The 18,577-nt window shown below is 39.7% G+C and overlaps 1 protein-coding gene across 2 annotated transcripts; it reads right to left on the bottom strand.

The window, feature by feature from the left end:
* Positions 1-13,343: 13,343 nt before the first annotated feature.
* Positions 13,344-16,706, bottom strand: LOC124071122 (cornifelin homolog B-like). Of its 2 annotated transcripts, XR_006845289.1 has the most exons (6): positions 16,663-16,702; positions 16,029-16,226; positions 15,253-15,485; positions 14,978-15,114; positions 14,503-14,688; positions 13,344-13,489 (listed from the first exon to the last, which is right to left on the bottom strand). XR_006845289.1 is itself a non-coding variant. In XM_046411570.1 (5 exons), exons 2-5 carry the CDS (start codon positions 16,052-16,054, stop codon positions 14,557-14,559), a joined length of 528 nt encoding a protein of 175 aa, XP_046267526.1. In that variant the 5' UTR covers positions 16,055-16,226; positions 16,663-16,706; the 3' UTR covers positions 13,344-14,556. The 2 variants fall into 2 exon arrangements, 1 of the variants encoding a protein (XP_046267526.1); XM_046411570.1 differs by having other exon boundaries at positions 13,344-14,688; positions 16,663-16,706.
* Between the last annotated feature and the right edge of the window lie 1,871 nt (positions 16,707-18,577).

Genomic DNA, 18,577 nt, shown 5'->3' with positions numbered 1-18,577 from the left:
GCCCTTCATGAACTTTTCAGGCATTGTCCTTTTTAACCTTTTTAATTTTTGCTGAAAGCTGAATTCAAGATTCCTGAATGAACTGAATCAAAAGGCTGCAAATATGCCTGAAAGCCACAAGCCAAGCAGGCCCTTTACCTAGTGGATAATCAATAAAATTGTGGCAAAATTTTTGACTTTTAAAACTTTTTGAGCTGTCCTTATTCATCTTTATCCCTTAATTATCCTCCTAATTCATTAATCTGCAAATTCATTAATAAATGGAGGTGGTGCCCCATAAAGTGACAAGAGCTTAACATTAATTTACACATGTAATAATCCCTACATCTTTTTACATAATATTGCACCAGGAGTCAACTTCATCTTTTTCTCCTGTTCAGACCGTCAATGAAACTCAGAGGAGAGGAAACAGAGCAGGCTGTTGGCTTCATTTTCCTTTCCCCTCTCATCTACATGAATATTCGTTTGGCTGTCTTTGTCTCTGTCTGTTTCTGTCTTGCTATTTTTATCACAGTCTTTCTTCCTGTCTTCCTCTTTTGGTCTCCCCTGCCTGTTTTCTGTCCTTTACTTTGTCTCTTCCTATCTTTGTACAGCTCTCAGCTGTGCTAATGAAAGTATGACTGATGTAGGTGTTGGCTGGGAGATGGAGCCTGTCATTTATTTTCCAGTCTTCTGCGGGGCTTGCCTGAGGCCAGACTCACCTCGACCACAGACGATGTTACTACAAGAGCTTTTAGTTCACGCTGAGGCGGCCTGCGCACACGGACAACACATTGTACTGCATCCATACATAGGCGCACACGGACTAAACATGCACATACACATACACATACACATACACACACTCACTGCCCTGCTGCCACTGACAGACTGATGTTTGCTGTGTCCTAGGGAGTGGGAGTCAAAACAATACTCTGTAATTGAATCCCCGTTGCCTCTGTGTATGTCACTCCCGCTCTCTCAGTGTGGCAATAATTTCTCGCAGTCAGTCTCTCTCTCTTGAAGGGTGTTTGCTTCTGTGCTGCTTTTGCTTGTCTGTCTAAATATTCTTTCTGCTGTATGTCTCTTCACCTGTCCCTGCACTTTTCCCCTACTTCTCTGTTTCTTTCAGATTTGTTGTTCTTCCAGAGACTACTTATGTCAGCATCCCTGTGGTGCATCACTATTCCTTTCATTATTTGCGTGGTGTGAATGGTATGGCCCTCATGTATGGGTATCTCTTCTTAAAATTATTATTACTTAAAATTATTTCGATCTTGGCTTCCATTTCTCTGTGTGTGGGTATGTACAACACTTGTGCAAATATATTTGTGGGTGTAAATATACACACCTCCATGCACGCATGTTTGTGTCTTGTATGTATGTGTGCGTGTGCTCTGTGTGCTGAATGACACCTCAACCAGTCGGCCTCCTCCATGCCTCATCGCTCTTCATTGTTTTCCTGTTTGTTTGACTGACATGTCATCCTCAAAAGATGTCTGCATCGCCGAGGCATTCTAGATTGGACACGCTTGCGTGATCCCAGCCTGAGCTGCGTTTGAAGAAAGACAGGCAGTTTGGTTCTGGTTTATTTATAGACCCCCATGCTTGTTCACACTTTGGAGACGATGTTTTGATTAGACATCTCACACGGCGTGATCGGGGTCTCAGGAGTCGCACATTATCTGTAGTAATTGTTTTAATGTTCACAGATTGGTGAGGTGTGTCAAATCAGGACAAGTCAGATCATTTCTGGAAAGTTGTCCTTCATAGAGAGAAAGTTTAAAACTTGCTAGAACGTAATGTTTGTGTTTGTCTGAAAGGCACACAGAGCACAACACATTGCACTGGGGTAGAATATGCCCAATTAAATCAGTTGTCTTTGAAAATAGTAAATATATGTACGTTATGTATAATATATAATATGTAAGTAGGCCACAGTAAACTGACATAGATTGCACAGATAGGACATCTTGGTTTGCACTACTACTGCTACTTCACTTAAGGGATTTTTAAGCAACCAAAGAGATAATCAAGATCACTGTGTCATATTGCTAATTAGGGGTCTTGGCTCATGTAGAGCTACATCCATAGGAAATTTTAGCCACTCTAGCAGCACAGTTTTGGGCGTGGACCACTTTGCTCCAGGCTGAAAGATCCAATAAGATTGGACAAATTAAAATGAAAGTTCTGACACACATTCATGGTCCCCAGTCGATAAATCCCAATGAGTGTGATGATCCCCTGACTTTTCCTCTACTGTCCCCATGATATTCACATTAGGTGTCCTCCTCAAGATGAGTTGTGATCCCTTAACTTATTAGTCAAAAGTTTAATTTGTCCAGTACTTTAGTTTATGACTAAATACCTGTAAAAAAAAAAATAATAATTACATTCCCACTGGTACAAGCCTTGCACAGCTGCTGGCATTGCTGGAGATTTTTAGTCATGTGAATAGACATGTCAGCGTGAAATGAACACTGATGGACGATCATTCAAAGTGCTGAGGGGATTTGTAACCTGCACTCATCATCGCTATGATTGCTATAAAGAATGAAACATTACCCTGCAAAGAGAAATTTAAAGGCCTCTTCAGGCTTTGTGACCAGCCCACTCTTCACTCTTCAACGCAGGCACTTCATAGCTAAAAGGTGGGCAGTGAAGTGGTAACACAGTCCAAAACAACAAACAACAAACAAATGACCAAATCAAAGAAATACAACAAAGTGACATATTGTAAATGTACACACTTGGAACTTTAATACGGATACAGTGATTAGGATGTTGAACCAAAGTAAATAAGAAACCAATTGTGGTCATTTATGTATTAATATATGCACACATTTATTCATTTCACAACAAGAAAATACAGGTTGCTCCCCTTCGAATACGAAGTCCCAATTGTAAGACCCAGTAAGCTTTATTTTCATTATGTAGGTGGAGGCAAGGCAGCAAAATCACTTCAGACATGTGATGAGCTTGTCCCGAGTCAGAAACCTCTTCTTGTCACACGTCTCTTAGTGTCTGCAATCAAAGTATGGTGTTCATGCAAAGCAAACAGACTGATATGAACAATTTTACATAATGTTGTACAACTTGATAGCTCCCCATTCATAGCTATGACTACCTTTTTTTTCCTACGATGTTTAAATTTTAAATTTAAAAGTTAATAAGCTCAAACTTTGTAACAAGACTGGCTCAAAGTTTAAAAAGAAATTATGTTAAAGGGTATGTTTACATTAATTACAAGAAACTGACCCCCTTTGTCGTAGGAACATTTCCTAGCAACCAATTCCGACCTTATGTTTAAAACAGAAATTTAGCCTTCCAATAGTCTACTAGTCTGAAAGTAAGAAAATACTCAGAAAACAGTCTAAAATTGAACACAATTTAATGTATATGGTTAAACTTTCCATAAATAGACTAAAAAGTATCTGCTTTCTAGCTATACAGATTTTGGATGCATTTGGCAAAATTTTGAGATGTCTGTTCCCTGAGCTTCCTGCTTCCATCCTAATACAACAAAGGTGAATGGAATCTCATTTGTGGTGCTCCCAGCATTTAAAAATGACATTTAAAAAAGTCACTAGCAACATCTTTCTCTCGGGATAATCGGCAGACCTTATTGTGCATAGTTTTCATTGAAAATGCTTTTTGAACCTGTAAACCAACCTTTTAGAAAATGTCCTCATGACTACCTCCTAAAGAACACAGTAAATCATTTATGAGCAGTTTGAGGCATGTGGGTTGATTGAGGGAGAGAGAGGATGTGGACAAGTGAACAAGAGCAGGTCATATCTCCAAGTGACAACTGTGACAAGCGGGCACCCATGTAGAGGTCTGTGATAAGGTAATCCTTTTACTGGTGGGGGATAGTATCCTGCTATCATGCTGAATGATGGAAACCAGCTTTCATCTTTCAACTCGTTCTGTGTAATACTCTGTCTCTCTGTGTCACTCACACACATACACACACACACACACACACTGATCAGCTCATACGTAGGTGGCTAGAAGAAGTTAACCCCACAAAGATAAACAGTTATTGTTTTCCCTTGAGCCAGTGGGCAGATATAATGTAATTCAAACACAGATTCTCAAGAAAGTTCTTGAGATACCCTGTTCTAGTTTACATTTTTCAGTTTTTCATAGCTGTTCAGACAGTTCTCTTAACTGAACATGCACAACAGGTTCTCTTACATCCCCAAATCATCGATGCAACCAAAACGTTTCACACTACAAGTTTTCACCCACAGCATAGCTCATGTCCTCTCTTACAACACACCTGGGAAAGAATCTTTTTACATGCCTGATTCGTCTCTGGCAATTTCCTGCAGACATGTCCAGACATCCAGCTTTCATTTCATTCAAGAGGGACATCTGATCATGTGGCTGGCAATCGTAAACCTTTTACCTCCAAGAGAGTAAAAATTCCTCTACTGGGTTGAGCAATGGAGGGAGAAAAGGTGATGGAAAAGCGTCCCCTTCCTGGGATCCCCTGTTAGTCTGTTTTCCACCCTGATTTCCTCTTCACTGGCACTTTTTGGCTATGTATAACCATCCTTGTCCACACAAATGAATATATGGGGTACTGCTTAGAAAAACAAATTCCAAAGAATTTCTCTTTTATATGGATGAAACTGCATAGTCAGTTGGGTAGATGCTCAGTAAAAAATGAAAAACAGCTACGGATATTCTATTCTATTTATTGTTTTTGAGTCAAAACAATGAAAAGTGACCCACAATTTAGTCCACATGAAGAGTTTTGAAAATGTGAACTCAGAAACCTTAGAAATGGTGTTTTGCCTCATTAGAGCAGGGCTTACTGGTCCCGGCAAGGTCTGTGTTTATACTGGAAGAGGTCCCTAATAGGTAACCATAACACCTGTGCGCACACACACACACGTTACAGAAAAGGGGCTTCTAACGTTTAGTTTTTTTGTTGAAAGTCTTTGAATTACATGGTCCATCTGTCATTGTGTGTGTGAGAGAGTTTTAATGAGCTCCACTGAGCTACTTGCAGTTTTGATGTTTTATTCTATTGTTTATTCTATTGAAATCTAGTGCATTTGGCAAGATGCGCATTTCTTCTTCTGTTTTGTGATTTTTCTCTCTGTGTATGATATGATAAACACGCAGAGGCACTACATTCAAAGCTAATTATTATTATTATTATTTTTAATGTTTTGGACATGGAAGCCGGTTGACTAATGTACCAGTTATAGTCCCAAAGGAAATTCAAATCAACAAACCAGGACCTTATTGTGAAAAACACAGAAAAGACAGCCTGCAGCTTGATCTCATTGTAATTCTTAGTAAAACCTTGAAGAAGAAATAAATCTGGTTTCATTGCTCTGTATGAATATTTGATTGGAAAAAAAATGGCAAATACAAAGCAATGCTTGAAAAGGCTACTCGAGCACTGACTGTCAACACTGAAGGTAAATAGAACAAAGAAAAGGAAATTCGAAATGTACTTGAATGTGTTAATAATAAAGGGATCTTCTGGCTTTTACTGGATTTTCAACCACATCTTGTCTCCTTGAGCCTTCCAGTGGACTTATGTGCCACTGACTTAAGTGTTGCCATATTAACCTGCCTGCTTAGTCTGTTTTTTAAATGAAGTTCAATTATTTATTTGAATATTTATTTATGTATTTCATTTATGATAGTGTTTGCTTAGTTCCTGTTTTTAAGGTATTCCTTTATATATGGATGGAGGATCATCATCATCATTTTTACTCTGTAAAGCATTTTGTTTGTGTGACATGTGTTATACAGTGATATCTGACGGATTGATTGGTTGATTGATTCCAATATTCATGAATGTAACCACAAAGTTACAACACTGTGGAATCATGAGAGAAACATAGGTTCAACTTTCAATACTTTCAAGACTTTAACATTTTAAGACGACATGAACTCAGCAATTAACCACAGCATGTGAAGCAGGACTGTTAATCTAACAGCCAACCTATGTTAACACCCTAATTGGAGTGATGCCTTGTTGTGATTATTGGCTACGATCTGATTATTATTATGTGCATGTAAACATAGCCATTGTCTAGTTCCATTTCCCCTCATTCCTCTTGCATTGCGTGCCCAGTAATTAGATTCTTTAAACTGGCTTGAAATGAAGCCCAAATACACAGACAAGTGCGAGGCACAAGCAGGAGTTAATGTAGAAATGCCTTAGAAAGCAGGTCCCCTGATGGCCACCAGAAGAATTTCACATTAGAATCATCAAACTAGTTGTTTCCCCGTTTCCAGTCTTTGTGCTAAGCCAACTGTTGCCTGTCAAATTTAAAGGACGATTATGAGAATGGTGTTAATTGTCTCATCTATCTTTCCACCAGAAAGTGAATTGAGTATTTTCCAAAATGTTAAATTGCTGCTTTGGTCAAAAGAAAAAAAGAAATAAAGAAAGAAATAATGGAAATTCTGTTTTTGGCAAGAAATAAATTACTGTTGGATGGAATAAATTAATAACTAATTAATAACAACTTTTAAGATGCTGATAGATGTGTTTTCAAGCCAGGCTAACTGGTTTTCATGGCAAGACAGTGAGTAACAGTATTTCCCAAAATGCTCAACCGTTCCTTAATGGCTGATCACATAAAACTGCACATATTTTGATGATGAATTGGCTTTCTTTGATAAATGTTTTTGCTGATGCTTTAATTCAGAGTGACATGCAATGTGAATGGCTGAATGGCAATGACCAGTTTATGTCGTATAACATGTATACGTATATGCGTTAGACATCATGTGTGTCATGAATTGAATAAAAATGTGTCTTGTAGTACAAATTTTCCATTACTCTGATCTAATTATTATGCCAACATTTAGAGACATACGTGAGGCTTTTATAGTTTAATCATCAGAGTTCTGCAGCTGACGTGTTTGTAGTTAAGATGAGAAATGTCTCTGGACCACATTGGAAGCTGCTACGAGTCTAGCATGTGAAGAATGAGGGAGAGAAGGAAGTGCAGAGGGAGTGCAGAGAAATATAGTGGAAGGAGAAGATGAATCCCAAAGACTTTGCATCATTCATTCTCACACTCCCTCTCTTTTCCTCTCTGCACCATTGCAGCTGCCTTCGCAACACACACCTACGCATTTTTCCACACTTACTGAGGCACTGCAGCCTTTTGACATGTAGTAGTCATACACACACACACACACACACACACACACACGTTTGAGGTGCCAGATGAAAGAACACCTACATCAATGGCAGGACTGTGGAAGCGTGTGTTGTAGAGATAAAAGCATTATGCAACAAATGCCAGCCAACAACAGCCCTTCATGTCATGTCAGTTATGAGGCAGCCTACACACACACACACACACATACACTCACACACGCATTTATACAGTATGCACACTTACAGGTCACATGATATTTGGTTATATTTGTGTAGAACAACATATGGAAGACATACACTAAAGGAAAACTAATGTGACAGGACTGACAGATTGAAAATGGCCTGTAGGAGTTTCTTCAGCCCAAAGGATGATGATGAGCGACAGCTCAGCGGATGCACGTTGTTGTGTCTCATGCAAGAGATTTATGTATCAGTATACGGTCCAAAACAGAAACAACTTGACTGCATCATGATGTAACTAATGGCTAATGTGGACAGAATATTAGCATAGTCGTTTTCCATGCAAAACAAAGTGTGAGATTGACAGGGAGGCAGGTGGGAAGTAATATAGATTATTACTGTCTTTATCAAGGAAATCAATCACAAAATTCAAGAAGGTTTAGGGTTTTTTATAATCGGGTTACTTTTATACAAACTGCACAGTCTATAAAATCCTTCAATATCCTGTTGAATCATGTTACTCCCAAAGACCATATGTGGACTTCCTTGCCCAAAGATGCCACTCTCCACAGCATATAGCTCCTGGTGTGTATGTTGACTCAAAGAGTTTTTGAGATTTTTTTGTTTTTTACCTTTATTTATCAAATGCAGCACACTTGACTTTTTTTAAAAGTAGTCTTCTAGTGTTACCCACTGACTGTAAGGAGATATTACACGATTGAGGCCCCAGAGCTTAAAGTGAAGCATCATTCTGTCAGAGCTGCATGCCATCTACCCCCTTGTGTCTCATCAGCCAGGAGTAAATAGAGTGGATAATGAGTAGTGAATCCCCTGGGATGCAGAGGAATGGGTGTTCTGGATGGATACTGTTTCCAAATATGAAAAATAGATCAAATCTGAAAATAATTATGAAAATAAATTAAACAGCGCTGCCATGCAAGTATAATCACTTGTGAATTTACAACATTCATTTACATTAACTTCATCATGATGGCAGCAACATTTTGCAACTCTCTGAAATAGTGTTTTAGAGTTACTAACTGCGAAATAAGTATTAACAATCAAATTCTTGATCACGATTATAAAGATACAGAGATACAAGTGTTTATATACACATGAAAAGTCTTCACACGTTTGTACCTTTATAAATAATAATAGCAATTCCTGACACGCCCACCAGAGACCCAGGGGGGTCAAGGGGATCCTAGAAACACAAGGCCCTGTGTGTGAGGTGACTGCTTTAAAGATTTTCTCATGGCACAGTGAAATGGCAAAAAGTCCTTCTGGCAAATTGAAGGAATGACCTAAACATTCACTTTGAAGTTGTCACAAGTAAGAAGCCATCATGCCACCTTCAAAGGGAGTGTTTATCCCCTCAGGTTTTCTGTTGGACATTTAGGACTAGTGCTCCATGCAATATGGACCCTTCAAGTCTGCAGGCAGAAATAAAATTAAAAAAAAAAAGTGATCACACTGCTGCAGAACCATTTTTCGGCATCCCTGCCCAAAGACCCATCATTTCGTAATCCATGCTCACATCAAAATATGCATTTTGCGAGTGGAAGATTCAAAACTCAGCGGCGCTGTGAGCGTTTGGGTGTCTGTATTGGAACTCCACAGGAGCTCGGAGAAAAGTGGGGAAATGGTGGAAAATTACACATCGACAAAAAAGCGCAAGAAATGTGTAAATCAGCATCCTAGCACAGCTGTGAGAGTTAAAAGGATCTATGCAGGAGGGCAAGAATAAATCAAGAGAACTGCTGATCTGTCCTCTTTGTGGCATTCAAACAAGAGTGAATGACATTCTTGAAATTCAACAGGCAGGAATTTCTGTCTGAATACCTTAAATAATATCTGGGGTTTTTTTTCTATTTACAAAGGATGTCGCACACTTTTTTGAATAAAGGCAGTGTTGTGTTCGGAGGCTCTGGGTTGTCTTGCCACTCTACATTTTGTTTCCAGAGAATCTGAAATTATCATTAAAAATTAGAAATTATCCTGATGATATTTTAGCCTTATGGATTATTTGTGACTTGCATGTCCTGAGTCTTCTTTCTTTTTTCAGACTGTGGCATACAGTCTGTGGTTATTGAGGTTTGTTGCAGAATTTTTTTTTTCTGCAACAAGCCTCATGAACTCTTTGACCTCTGTTGACCTCCACGTCTTGCCTCACATTGCTTCAGTTGAGCTTATAAATGGAGTCACATCAGACCTCCTTTGAAGCTGACATGTACCTTTAATTGAAATTTAACTTTGAAGTTAAATTCTGTTTCTATTCCATCCTGCTTAGTTATACTCTTAAACTCTTTCAATATTTAAATATGATGTACAAATCCATTCTTCACCTCTGGATAGGATGTTCAAATGTAACATGTGATCAATACTATCTGGAAATGCTGGTAAGAGATTGATTTAATGTTTTCAATGTTACCTTCTGTTTTTCAAAAATACAACTATATAATTCAACATAAGCTATGACCAAAATATAAACATGGCCCATATTTGTTTATTTTGATTAAACCTAGAGGAGGGGGGGAAAAGGCATCTGCCATCTTTTCTAGTTCTGGCAACAGCCAGAAAGGACATGGAGGACACACAGCTTACATTGTGGAAAAAAAAGATCCTCCTTTTTCTTGTCAACCAAGGAGTTTGAGGATAAATTCCTGAGCACACAAGAATATAGTCTTGCTGAGGAACATAAAAAAAAAACTACAAAAGCAAACAAATCTCTGGTATTATAATTCTAGCATACGGCAATGTTTCTTCAAGTCAAATCATTCCTACAATGAAATTCTCCTCCTGTCTGTCCTCAGAAAAAAAAATAAAAATCTATAAAACCGCCTGCTTCGTCTGAGGAGCAGAGGGGTGCCAGCAAATTCCAAGCTTCCATCATCACTCTCTCTCACACACACACACACACACACACACACACACACACACTCGCACACCCTCACACACACACATAAAGCTCCACTCAGTAGCAGAGCACACAGGCTGCTGTACAAACTGCCAAAGCTTGTAGCTGCAGGCTAACCAGCAGCCAAATGCCCCCACCCCCTCCGGTGATGATGATGTGGGTGAGAGAAAGACAGAATAAAAAAAAAACGAGAGAGAGATAGGAAGGGCAAGGACGAAGCAAAAGAGTATCAGAGAGAAAGTGATATGAAGAGAGTGTGAGGAAGTGTCTGTGTTATGTAAACCCCAGGTGGTGCTTGTTGTCCTGGATAGAGGTATCACCACGGGGACAACTGCTCCAGCTTAGCAGGTCTCTCCACACAGCTCTCTTTCCTCTCCTTTATCACAAACACACCACCAGTATGAGCCAGGAAGACAAGAAGAAAAGAATTAAATAAAAGAAGGCAATGAAGGAAAGGTGAATGAGATGAGATTATTGAAGGGAAACGAGGGATGCAGGAAAAACACTCCAGATAAGCTGGATGGAGAGATGGAGAAGGGAAGGAAGAATGATGTGAATTATATGAAAACATCAGCACGTAGTTTGGGAAAGCGCCAAAAGCTCAGCCTTTTGGTTGTTGTTTTTCCATCATGTGTGCAACTTGGGAGGCTATGATCTATTTTTCCCTGTGCTGTGTTTTGTTTTTTTATCTGTTGACTGTTTTTTTTCTCTCTGTGTGCCAGTTTGCAACAGGCACAGTCATGGGAAGAGTCTTTTCTTGCTATATCTGCATATATTGCACACATTTCCACACTCACCCACACACACAAACATGCCTCCCTGTGGGGCCGTTGTCGATAACAGCCTGTGCACACCTGATGCGTCTGCGGGGATAGCTGTCTTCATGCTGAAGCAGCGGGAAAAGAACATCAGCAGAGACGTTTTATGGTCCCTCTCCGACCGCTGACTTAGGATGGGCTTCACTGTTCCAGATCTTGACCTCTTCTACTGCTGCTGTTGAAATCCCAAATCTGACCCTAGATCAGCACTTAAGACTGATTTCATGCCACTGAGCAGCAGTTGACAACAGTAGATAGGCCAGATCTGGGGCAACACTGCCCCCTAATGGCTCAGGCATGGAAGTGTATTTAGCAGAGATGACGTAAGGCCAGGCTATGTGTATATGTGTGTTTGTGGTGATAGTAAATGCATGAAGTGCAAGCATGTGTCTGCCATTTAACTGTAAGCACATGTGAAGGCTGCAGTATTTGATCTTCTGAGTTTTATTCCATGAAACAAGGCAGCACAGTAGTGCCCATCCCCCACCCCATCTACATGCGTGCAAGTTAGGTTAACTGGCAATTCAGTTGCCCATTAGTGAGAATGTGAGCGTGACTGGCTGTTTGTCTCTATGTGTCAGTCCTGTGATGAACCGGCAACCTGCCCAGGATGGACCCCACCGCCCCTCACCCAGTGTCAGCTTGGATCGCCTCCAGTCCCCTGTGACCGCGCAAAGGATTACCGACAACAGATAATGGATGGAATAGATGATGGATGTTCCATGAAACGGTGGTAAATTAGATGAGTGAAATAATTAAAGGTTCATTTCACCCCAACGTAGGAGAGATTTGAGCATACTGTACATTTAAAAGCAGAAATATAGTGCTGACTACCGATTTTTATGAGGGCTTGAGAAAGTTTTTGGACAGAAGCTAAATGTCTCTTGTAAAGACACGACTGTGGGGGGGAGCAGTCCAGAACTGCAGCTTCATATGTAGGTAAGTTAAAAAAGTATATTTCAATATAAAGTGTGAATAAGTGTGTAGAACATTGCAAAGGTGTATTTGGTTTGCAAAGCAAATAGACTTCCAATTTACCAACCCAATTTAGAGCTATTGATGCTGAGGCAATAACATTGCACAGGCAAGGAGAGATGTTACCACAGAGCCTGAGGGCAGCTATGCTTCAGGCACATTCTGCTCCCTAACAACCCCCAGTAGGCAGAGAAGAGTGGAGGTGCAGGAAGATCCATCCAGGGCAGCTCAGGAAACACTGAAGCCTCATGCAGACCTAAGTCAGATATCTCCAGTGTTTGAAGAAGAATTCAGACCTTCTACTTAAACCTGCATTGCATAACTTTTGTCCCCGCCTTCTGGCAGTGAAAGTATTTACTCGAACACTGTCAATATGCTTATGATGTCACAGGACCCACCATACTCTTATTGGTGGCTGCTAAGCTTAATCACCATTGTGTGGAATCACTTGGCAAGGGGTTTGGATGTATCTTATTTATTTATCTGTTCAACTCCTGCACAACACTTGAGTAAACATACTTAACTACATTCCACTACTGGCTCTCACCTGACCTTATAACCACTTGGCCATCTGGAACTTATGTTACATGAAAACTTGATGCATAAATGAAGACCGAAAATAAAACAACAGAACTTTACAGTCTTTTAAACAACATCAAAGGATGATATCAATAGATAGTCTGATTACTATTGTGACGTTCTTTGCCAGTTTGTGATATTTTAATCTACAAAAATATGAACATATTATTTGAAAAATTGTCAATTGCAAAATGTCTGACAGTTTGCTGATGTTTCTCTGATGTGCACAGCAGCAAGTTAAATTGGTAGATGAAATCCCCCATAATGCAAACCAAAGTGGTATTTTCTCTCTAAAGCTCTGACCATTCATACTGCATGACTGGAGGGACTATACTCTGGTATAATTTGTTTTCACTGACACACGTGGATAAGACCTGATTCGGTCAGTCTGATACTTTTTCTGTCTGTAACGCTGTTGACGCCGATCAGAGGAACAAGTACCTTTATGAAGAACTGTGTGTAACATATGACTCAGTTTTATTATTCACATCCCTAAGCTTCAACAAAACCATTTTCTCCTTTTCTACATGTCGTCTGAAGCAGCAGCCAGGTAGGGGACCACATTCGTAAGAGTTAACAAATTACATATTTGCCCTTTGAGGACCCATCTGCTTTGTGTATGAATAACATTTTCCATAACCATTCTGGCTGGTTGGCATTTCGAGTTCAGGGAACCACAGCAATCAGGATTGGTTTAATAACATGACTGAATGCCTGAGGTGAATGAAGGAACAGAAGGATAAAAGAATATCGGAAATATGGAAATAGGCTTTATTATCATCAGACTGTACTTGAACTGTTGACTGTGATTGGAGTTACACCGTGGCCAGCTTGCTGGGTAATCAGACAAGTAGTTCTGCATACTGCATTCGCATAGTCGTTCCAACCCACAATCTGAAATAAACAAAACAATTCTCAAAAGTACTGATGCCTAATTAATAATGCAAATGACTGCATAGATAAAACTGAACTGATTTAGTTTTGATGAGATGTAGAAAATAAGATTTGACTTTTTTTTTTGGAGATAATATCTGTGATGTTGAGTTATGTCCCCATCGCACACTTGCCTCAAGGTCTAGAAAGGCTTTATGTTGCCTCACTTCATCTTCCCTTCATGTCTGAGAGGAACTGAACAGGATAATGTGTTAGGTGACCTTTGGCATGCCAGACAAAGTTAAAGGTTTGGTTCACACAAATCATTTTTCTCACTTCATTGGTATCTTTTCTATTGCAGAAGTTGTCCCTGTGAGTTGTTGTCAGTGAGTTACGCCGAATATGCAAAAGTTTTAAGTAAAACCAAAACCAAGTGCATGTCTAGATATCACAAGACCTTGATGTTGTCATGCATTATTCAAAGGAATTAAAATCTACAACAATATCCTATATGTACAGTTTTTATGACTTCAATAATGGTAGTATCTTGATTTCCAAAAAGAGATTTCAGTTGGTCCAGCTATCCAGTCTTTCCAGTCTGATAGCTGTTTAGTGCTGTTTGCTGACAGTAGTGGCTACTGAAACCAAATCAGCGTGTCTTGCCACCTGCTCTTCACCCAACTCTCTCTCTGTGAGATTATATTATTCATGCCAGAAAGGTTATTCATAATATCCTCTCTAAACAGAGGTTCAAAAGCATTTTAAAAGAAGGTTTGGCTTCAGTTTGATTCTAGCAACCTAACATCCTCCAAGGCGGTTTTAAGCACTACACACTTGCTCAGACCTTACAGCTCGGATTCTTTTTGCTTTTTATGCTATTAATCAAAGTATGCCCTTTCCAGTCTTCTTTGAATGTAGCAGGATAGGCTTGATTTATTGGTCAAGGCATCCTTGGGGACATTCAAAAGCAAGTCCAAACCTTATAGCATTGATTCTTTGTGCTACTCTTAGCAGAAATCTCAGCTGACCCTCACCAGTCTCTGCTGCATTGTGAAAATGACAGGCCTCATTTACTGTCTAGAGTTCCTTCAGGAGCATTTGAGAGCAGTGGACACATGATAGGTTTGTGTCTTCGTCCTCAGCTTCATCTCTCTTATCATCTGACATACAGCCAGAGGGTAACAGCAGAACACTGTGGTCCAGTCCTCACACACACTGCCCTGTGGATAAACATGCAGGAAGACACACACACACACACATACATGCAAGAAGCACACATGCAGACACAACAGTGCAGCAGGAACACATCAAGAACTATGAGTAATTCAAATGCAACCAAGGGAAACATTTAGTAACATACTGCACAACATTTTTGAAGTGAATATAAGTCACCACAATGGACATTTTATTGACTTGCCCGTTTGTTAAATCTACCTGGTGGTGTGTTCATAAGAAGCAGCACAAATCCTCAATTCCTGACCACCAATATGTAAATGCACGCACACTCACTCGTATTTTGTACCGTTCCCTGATCCCAACTCGCATGGCAAAAGTGGATCCTGGGAGCAGAGGCATGCAAAGACACTCGCCATACTGGTGGGCTAAACTCAGGTCCAAACAGCACGGCACCAGAGCCCCTAGAATACCTGCAAGAATAAAAATCCAATGTAAATGTGTCTATCAGATGCCAGACTAAGCAAAGAATGAATTCATGATGATTTGTTGTTTGTAGAAACATTAATAAAGTAATAAAGATCTGATGATGTGTGCTGTTTTCATGTTACATGTTGTCTTGTCTCCACAGACATCAAACAGGCCCGTGCTCCAGTCTCCCCCCGTTTGCGTGATGGTGGTGATGGTTGTTGTGGTGACACCGAGGCCAGGCTGTGTGACTATTGGGTCTGTCACTGCAGGGACATTGCTTGACCTCCAGTTATCGTCACTCCCTGTGGTGAAGTCCCCCACTTCCTCCTCTTGAATTGCTGATGCTGAGGCTTCAGTGACTGACAGTCCTGGTCTGAAATTAGATTTTTAATTAATCTGTCTTTATATAGATGGTTGCTGAATTCACCGTGGCTTGTCAAGCCTGTAACATGCCACTGATACTCAGCTGCAGGCTTAATGTTAAAAGAAATATTCTCAAATGAACAAATTAGTCACTCTTTTGCTTTCCTGTGTGCAGAAATGTAATTAATTTCATTCATTCAGCTATTTTCATTTTCTTAGAGCAGCATTTTTTGTACTCAGCTGGCCTTCTCAGTGTAATTTTAGAAGCAAGCCAATGCAATTTTAGGCCCTGAGGAACACAAGAAAATTACAAAAATATGTTTAAAAATTAGAAGAAGTGCTGAGGAGGAACTGAAATGGTTTAAGAAATGTTCCTGTTTAATTTGTAGTATCATTTATCACAGAGACATAAAAGAAGAAAAAGATGTTTAGAAGATTATGAAAACAGTTCGAGAAAACACAGAAGCATAAAAAGGCAGAATAAGATAAGTGAGTTGTTTTCTGTAATTCCATTGTGTTCAATGGTGACTACAACGTATAAAAAAACACTTACTGGTGTGTGACTGTTGTCTGCTCCATGACCAGAAGTGAGTGGGGTGAGGTGAGGAGGTGGAATAGGAGAGGGTGAGGAAGGAGTCAGCAGGAATGAGGAGATGAAGGGGGAGGATGGGGGTGTGTGGAGTGACACGTCCCCAGTGAGAGGGTGTGTGTCGCAGCAGATAAACCAGCAGTCGGATGGTTCGACGAGAAGCTGTGTGATAGAGATAAGTCTTGTAGTTGTCTTTCGTCTGTGAGCCACTACCACCCCTGCTAATACAGCCTGCTAATACAGCAAATTCAGAGAGGACAGATACACACCGAGGGTGCATGAACATGAATGTCTGGCATAAAATAATCAGATGTGAATGTAAGCATAAACTAAACAAAAACACACCATTAGGTCATTAACAGGCTGAAATATTCACATGATTACATACAAAAAGAAAAATAACAGAGATACACTGCACTTCTAAGACATGTTCACAAATGCTAAGAAATAAATAAAGAAATTAATTCCCTTTGCAAAATGATTGATGTCAAACAGCTCAACTCAAGAAATAATTAAAACCTCAATAAAACAGTCTGCTTAATATTCAAAGTGGTTTTTTGAATATGGAGTATTTAAAAAGATGTAGAGGTGAGCTTACCCTTAAGGCAGAAGCACAGTCTCACACAGTGAAGAGCTGGGAAGTGAAAGACGCATTGTACAACTAGAAACTACCGTGGCTGACGTTTTTCTGCATTTGTGCATTTCCTGTGCTCTGACATTGACCTTAAAATTTAGATTGTGATGTGTGTGGGGGGAAGCTTTACATGGTGGAAGGACACATAGTGAAACTATTGTGGATTTGGAGGCTCTCACAGTTCACACAAGTGCACACATGGTCTTAACACAACATTTAGAGTGACAGATTTCACACTTTTTCGTGTGTGAAAGTGGATGCTTGGTTTAGCTCATGGCAAAGGTGTTCTATAGTGGCATCTATAGTGGCCAGAAAGTAGCATCAAAAATGCCTCCAGTTGTATGGGGTCTTTAACAGTAAAAGGAGTGCTTTTCTGAACATGATTTACATTTGATTACTAGCGGTCATTTGACTGCTACAGATCCTTCATGATGAGGCATTCCTCCAAAATCTTTTGAAGCAGTGAATCAAACAGAGCCAAACCCCTGAAACTGAAAGACATGATTGTTGTATTTTGTGTATTTTGTGCTACAGTAAAAAAAATGTTTTAAAAAATTGCACATCTGTAATTCAGTCACGAATCATCACTTTTAGAAGGATATTATTGAGGATATTCTCCAAAAAAATGATTGGATTTTGGTAGTCAAAGGTCATTGTGAGCTCACAAATCACTTTTTTTGTCCTCAGGAATTCATATGCTTATCATGACAAAATTCCCCACAAATGTCTAATAGAATAAAAGGATGAAATGATGGCATTTGTATCCAAAAGATCAAAGGTCAACCTCAGTGTAATATCATAATTTTCGGCAAAAAATGCTTTTTGGCCATTATTTAACACCATAACTCAGGAGCAGAAGGGAAGATAGTGACAGTATTTCACATTCTGGAGCTGAAACCGAGCTTCAGGTGACGAAGCTCTCTAACAGTCATATAGTCATAAGAATCCTTCTGAATTGAAATTATTCACTGGAATCATACATGCCAGTGTAGTTATTTTATACAGATATATTGTGAACTTATAGTGAAATGAGTGTTTATTTGTGAGCTTTAGTGGTGCTCACAGACAGATTTTATTACTTTTGGACAGTGCATCCGGAAAGTATTCACACCGCTTCACTTTTTGCACATTTTGTTATGTTACAGTCTCATTCCAAAACGGATTAAATTCAGTTTTTTCCCCTCAAAATTCTACGTAAAATACCTCATAATGACAAAGTGAAACAAGTTTGCTTGATTTTTTTGCAAATTTCTTAAAAATGAAAAACAAAAAACATGTACATAAATATTCACACCCTTTGCCATGACACTCAGAACTGAGCTCAGGTGCATCCTGTTTCCATTGATCATCCTTCAGAGGTTCCTACAACTTGAGTTGAGTCCACCTGTGGTAAATTCAGTTGATTGGGCATGATTTGGAAAGGCACACACCAGTCTATATAAGCCCTCACAGTTGACAGTGCATGTGAGAGCACAAACTAAGCCATGAAGTCAAAGGAATTTCCTGTAGACTGCTGAGACAGGATTGTTTTGAAGCACAGATCTGGGGAACAAAAAGAAAATTCTCTGGTCTGATGAAACAAAGATTGAACTCTTTGGCTTAAATGACAAGCTTCATGTCTGGAGGAAACCAGGCACTGCTCATCACCTGGCCAATACCATTCCTACTGTGAAGCATGGTGGGGGTAGCATCATGCTGTGGGGATGTTTTGCGGCGGCAGGAACTGGGAGACTAGTAAGGGTTGAGGAAAAGATGATAGTACAGAGACATCCTTGCTGACAACTTGCTCCAGAGTGCACTGGCCCTCAGACTGGGATGAAGGTTTATCTTCCAACAGGACCAACAACCCTAAGCATACAACCAACATCACAAAGGAGTG

Source organism: Scatophagus argus, chromosome 14 (genome assembly GCF_020382885.2).
Source record: "Scatophagus argus isolate fScaArg1 chromosome 14, fScaArg1.pri, whole genome shotgun sequence".
Classification (NCBI taxonomy): domain Eukaryota; kingdom Metazoa; phylum Chordata; class Actinopteri; family Scatophagidae; genus Scatophagus; species Scatophagus argus.
Note: the sequence above shows the minus strand (reverse complement) of the source record. Positions and strands in the feature narration are given on the sequence as shown.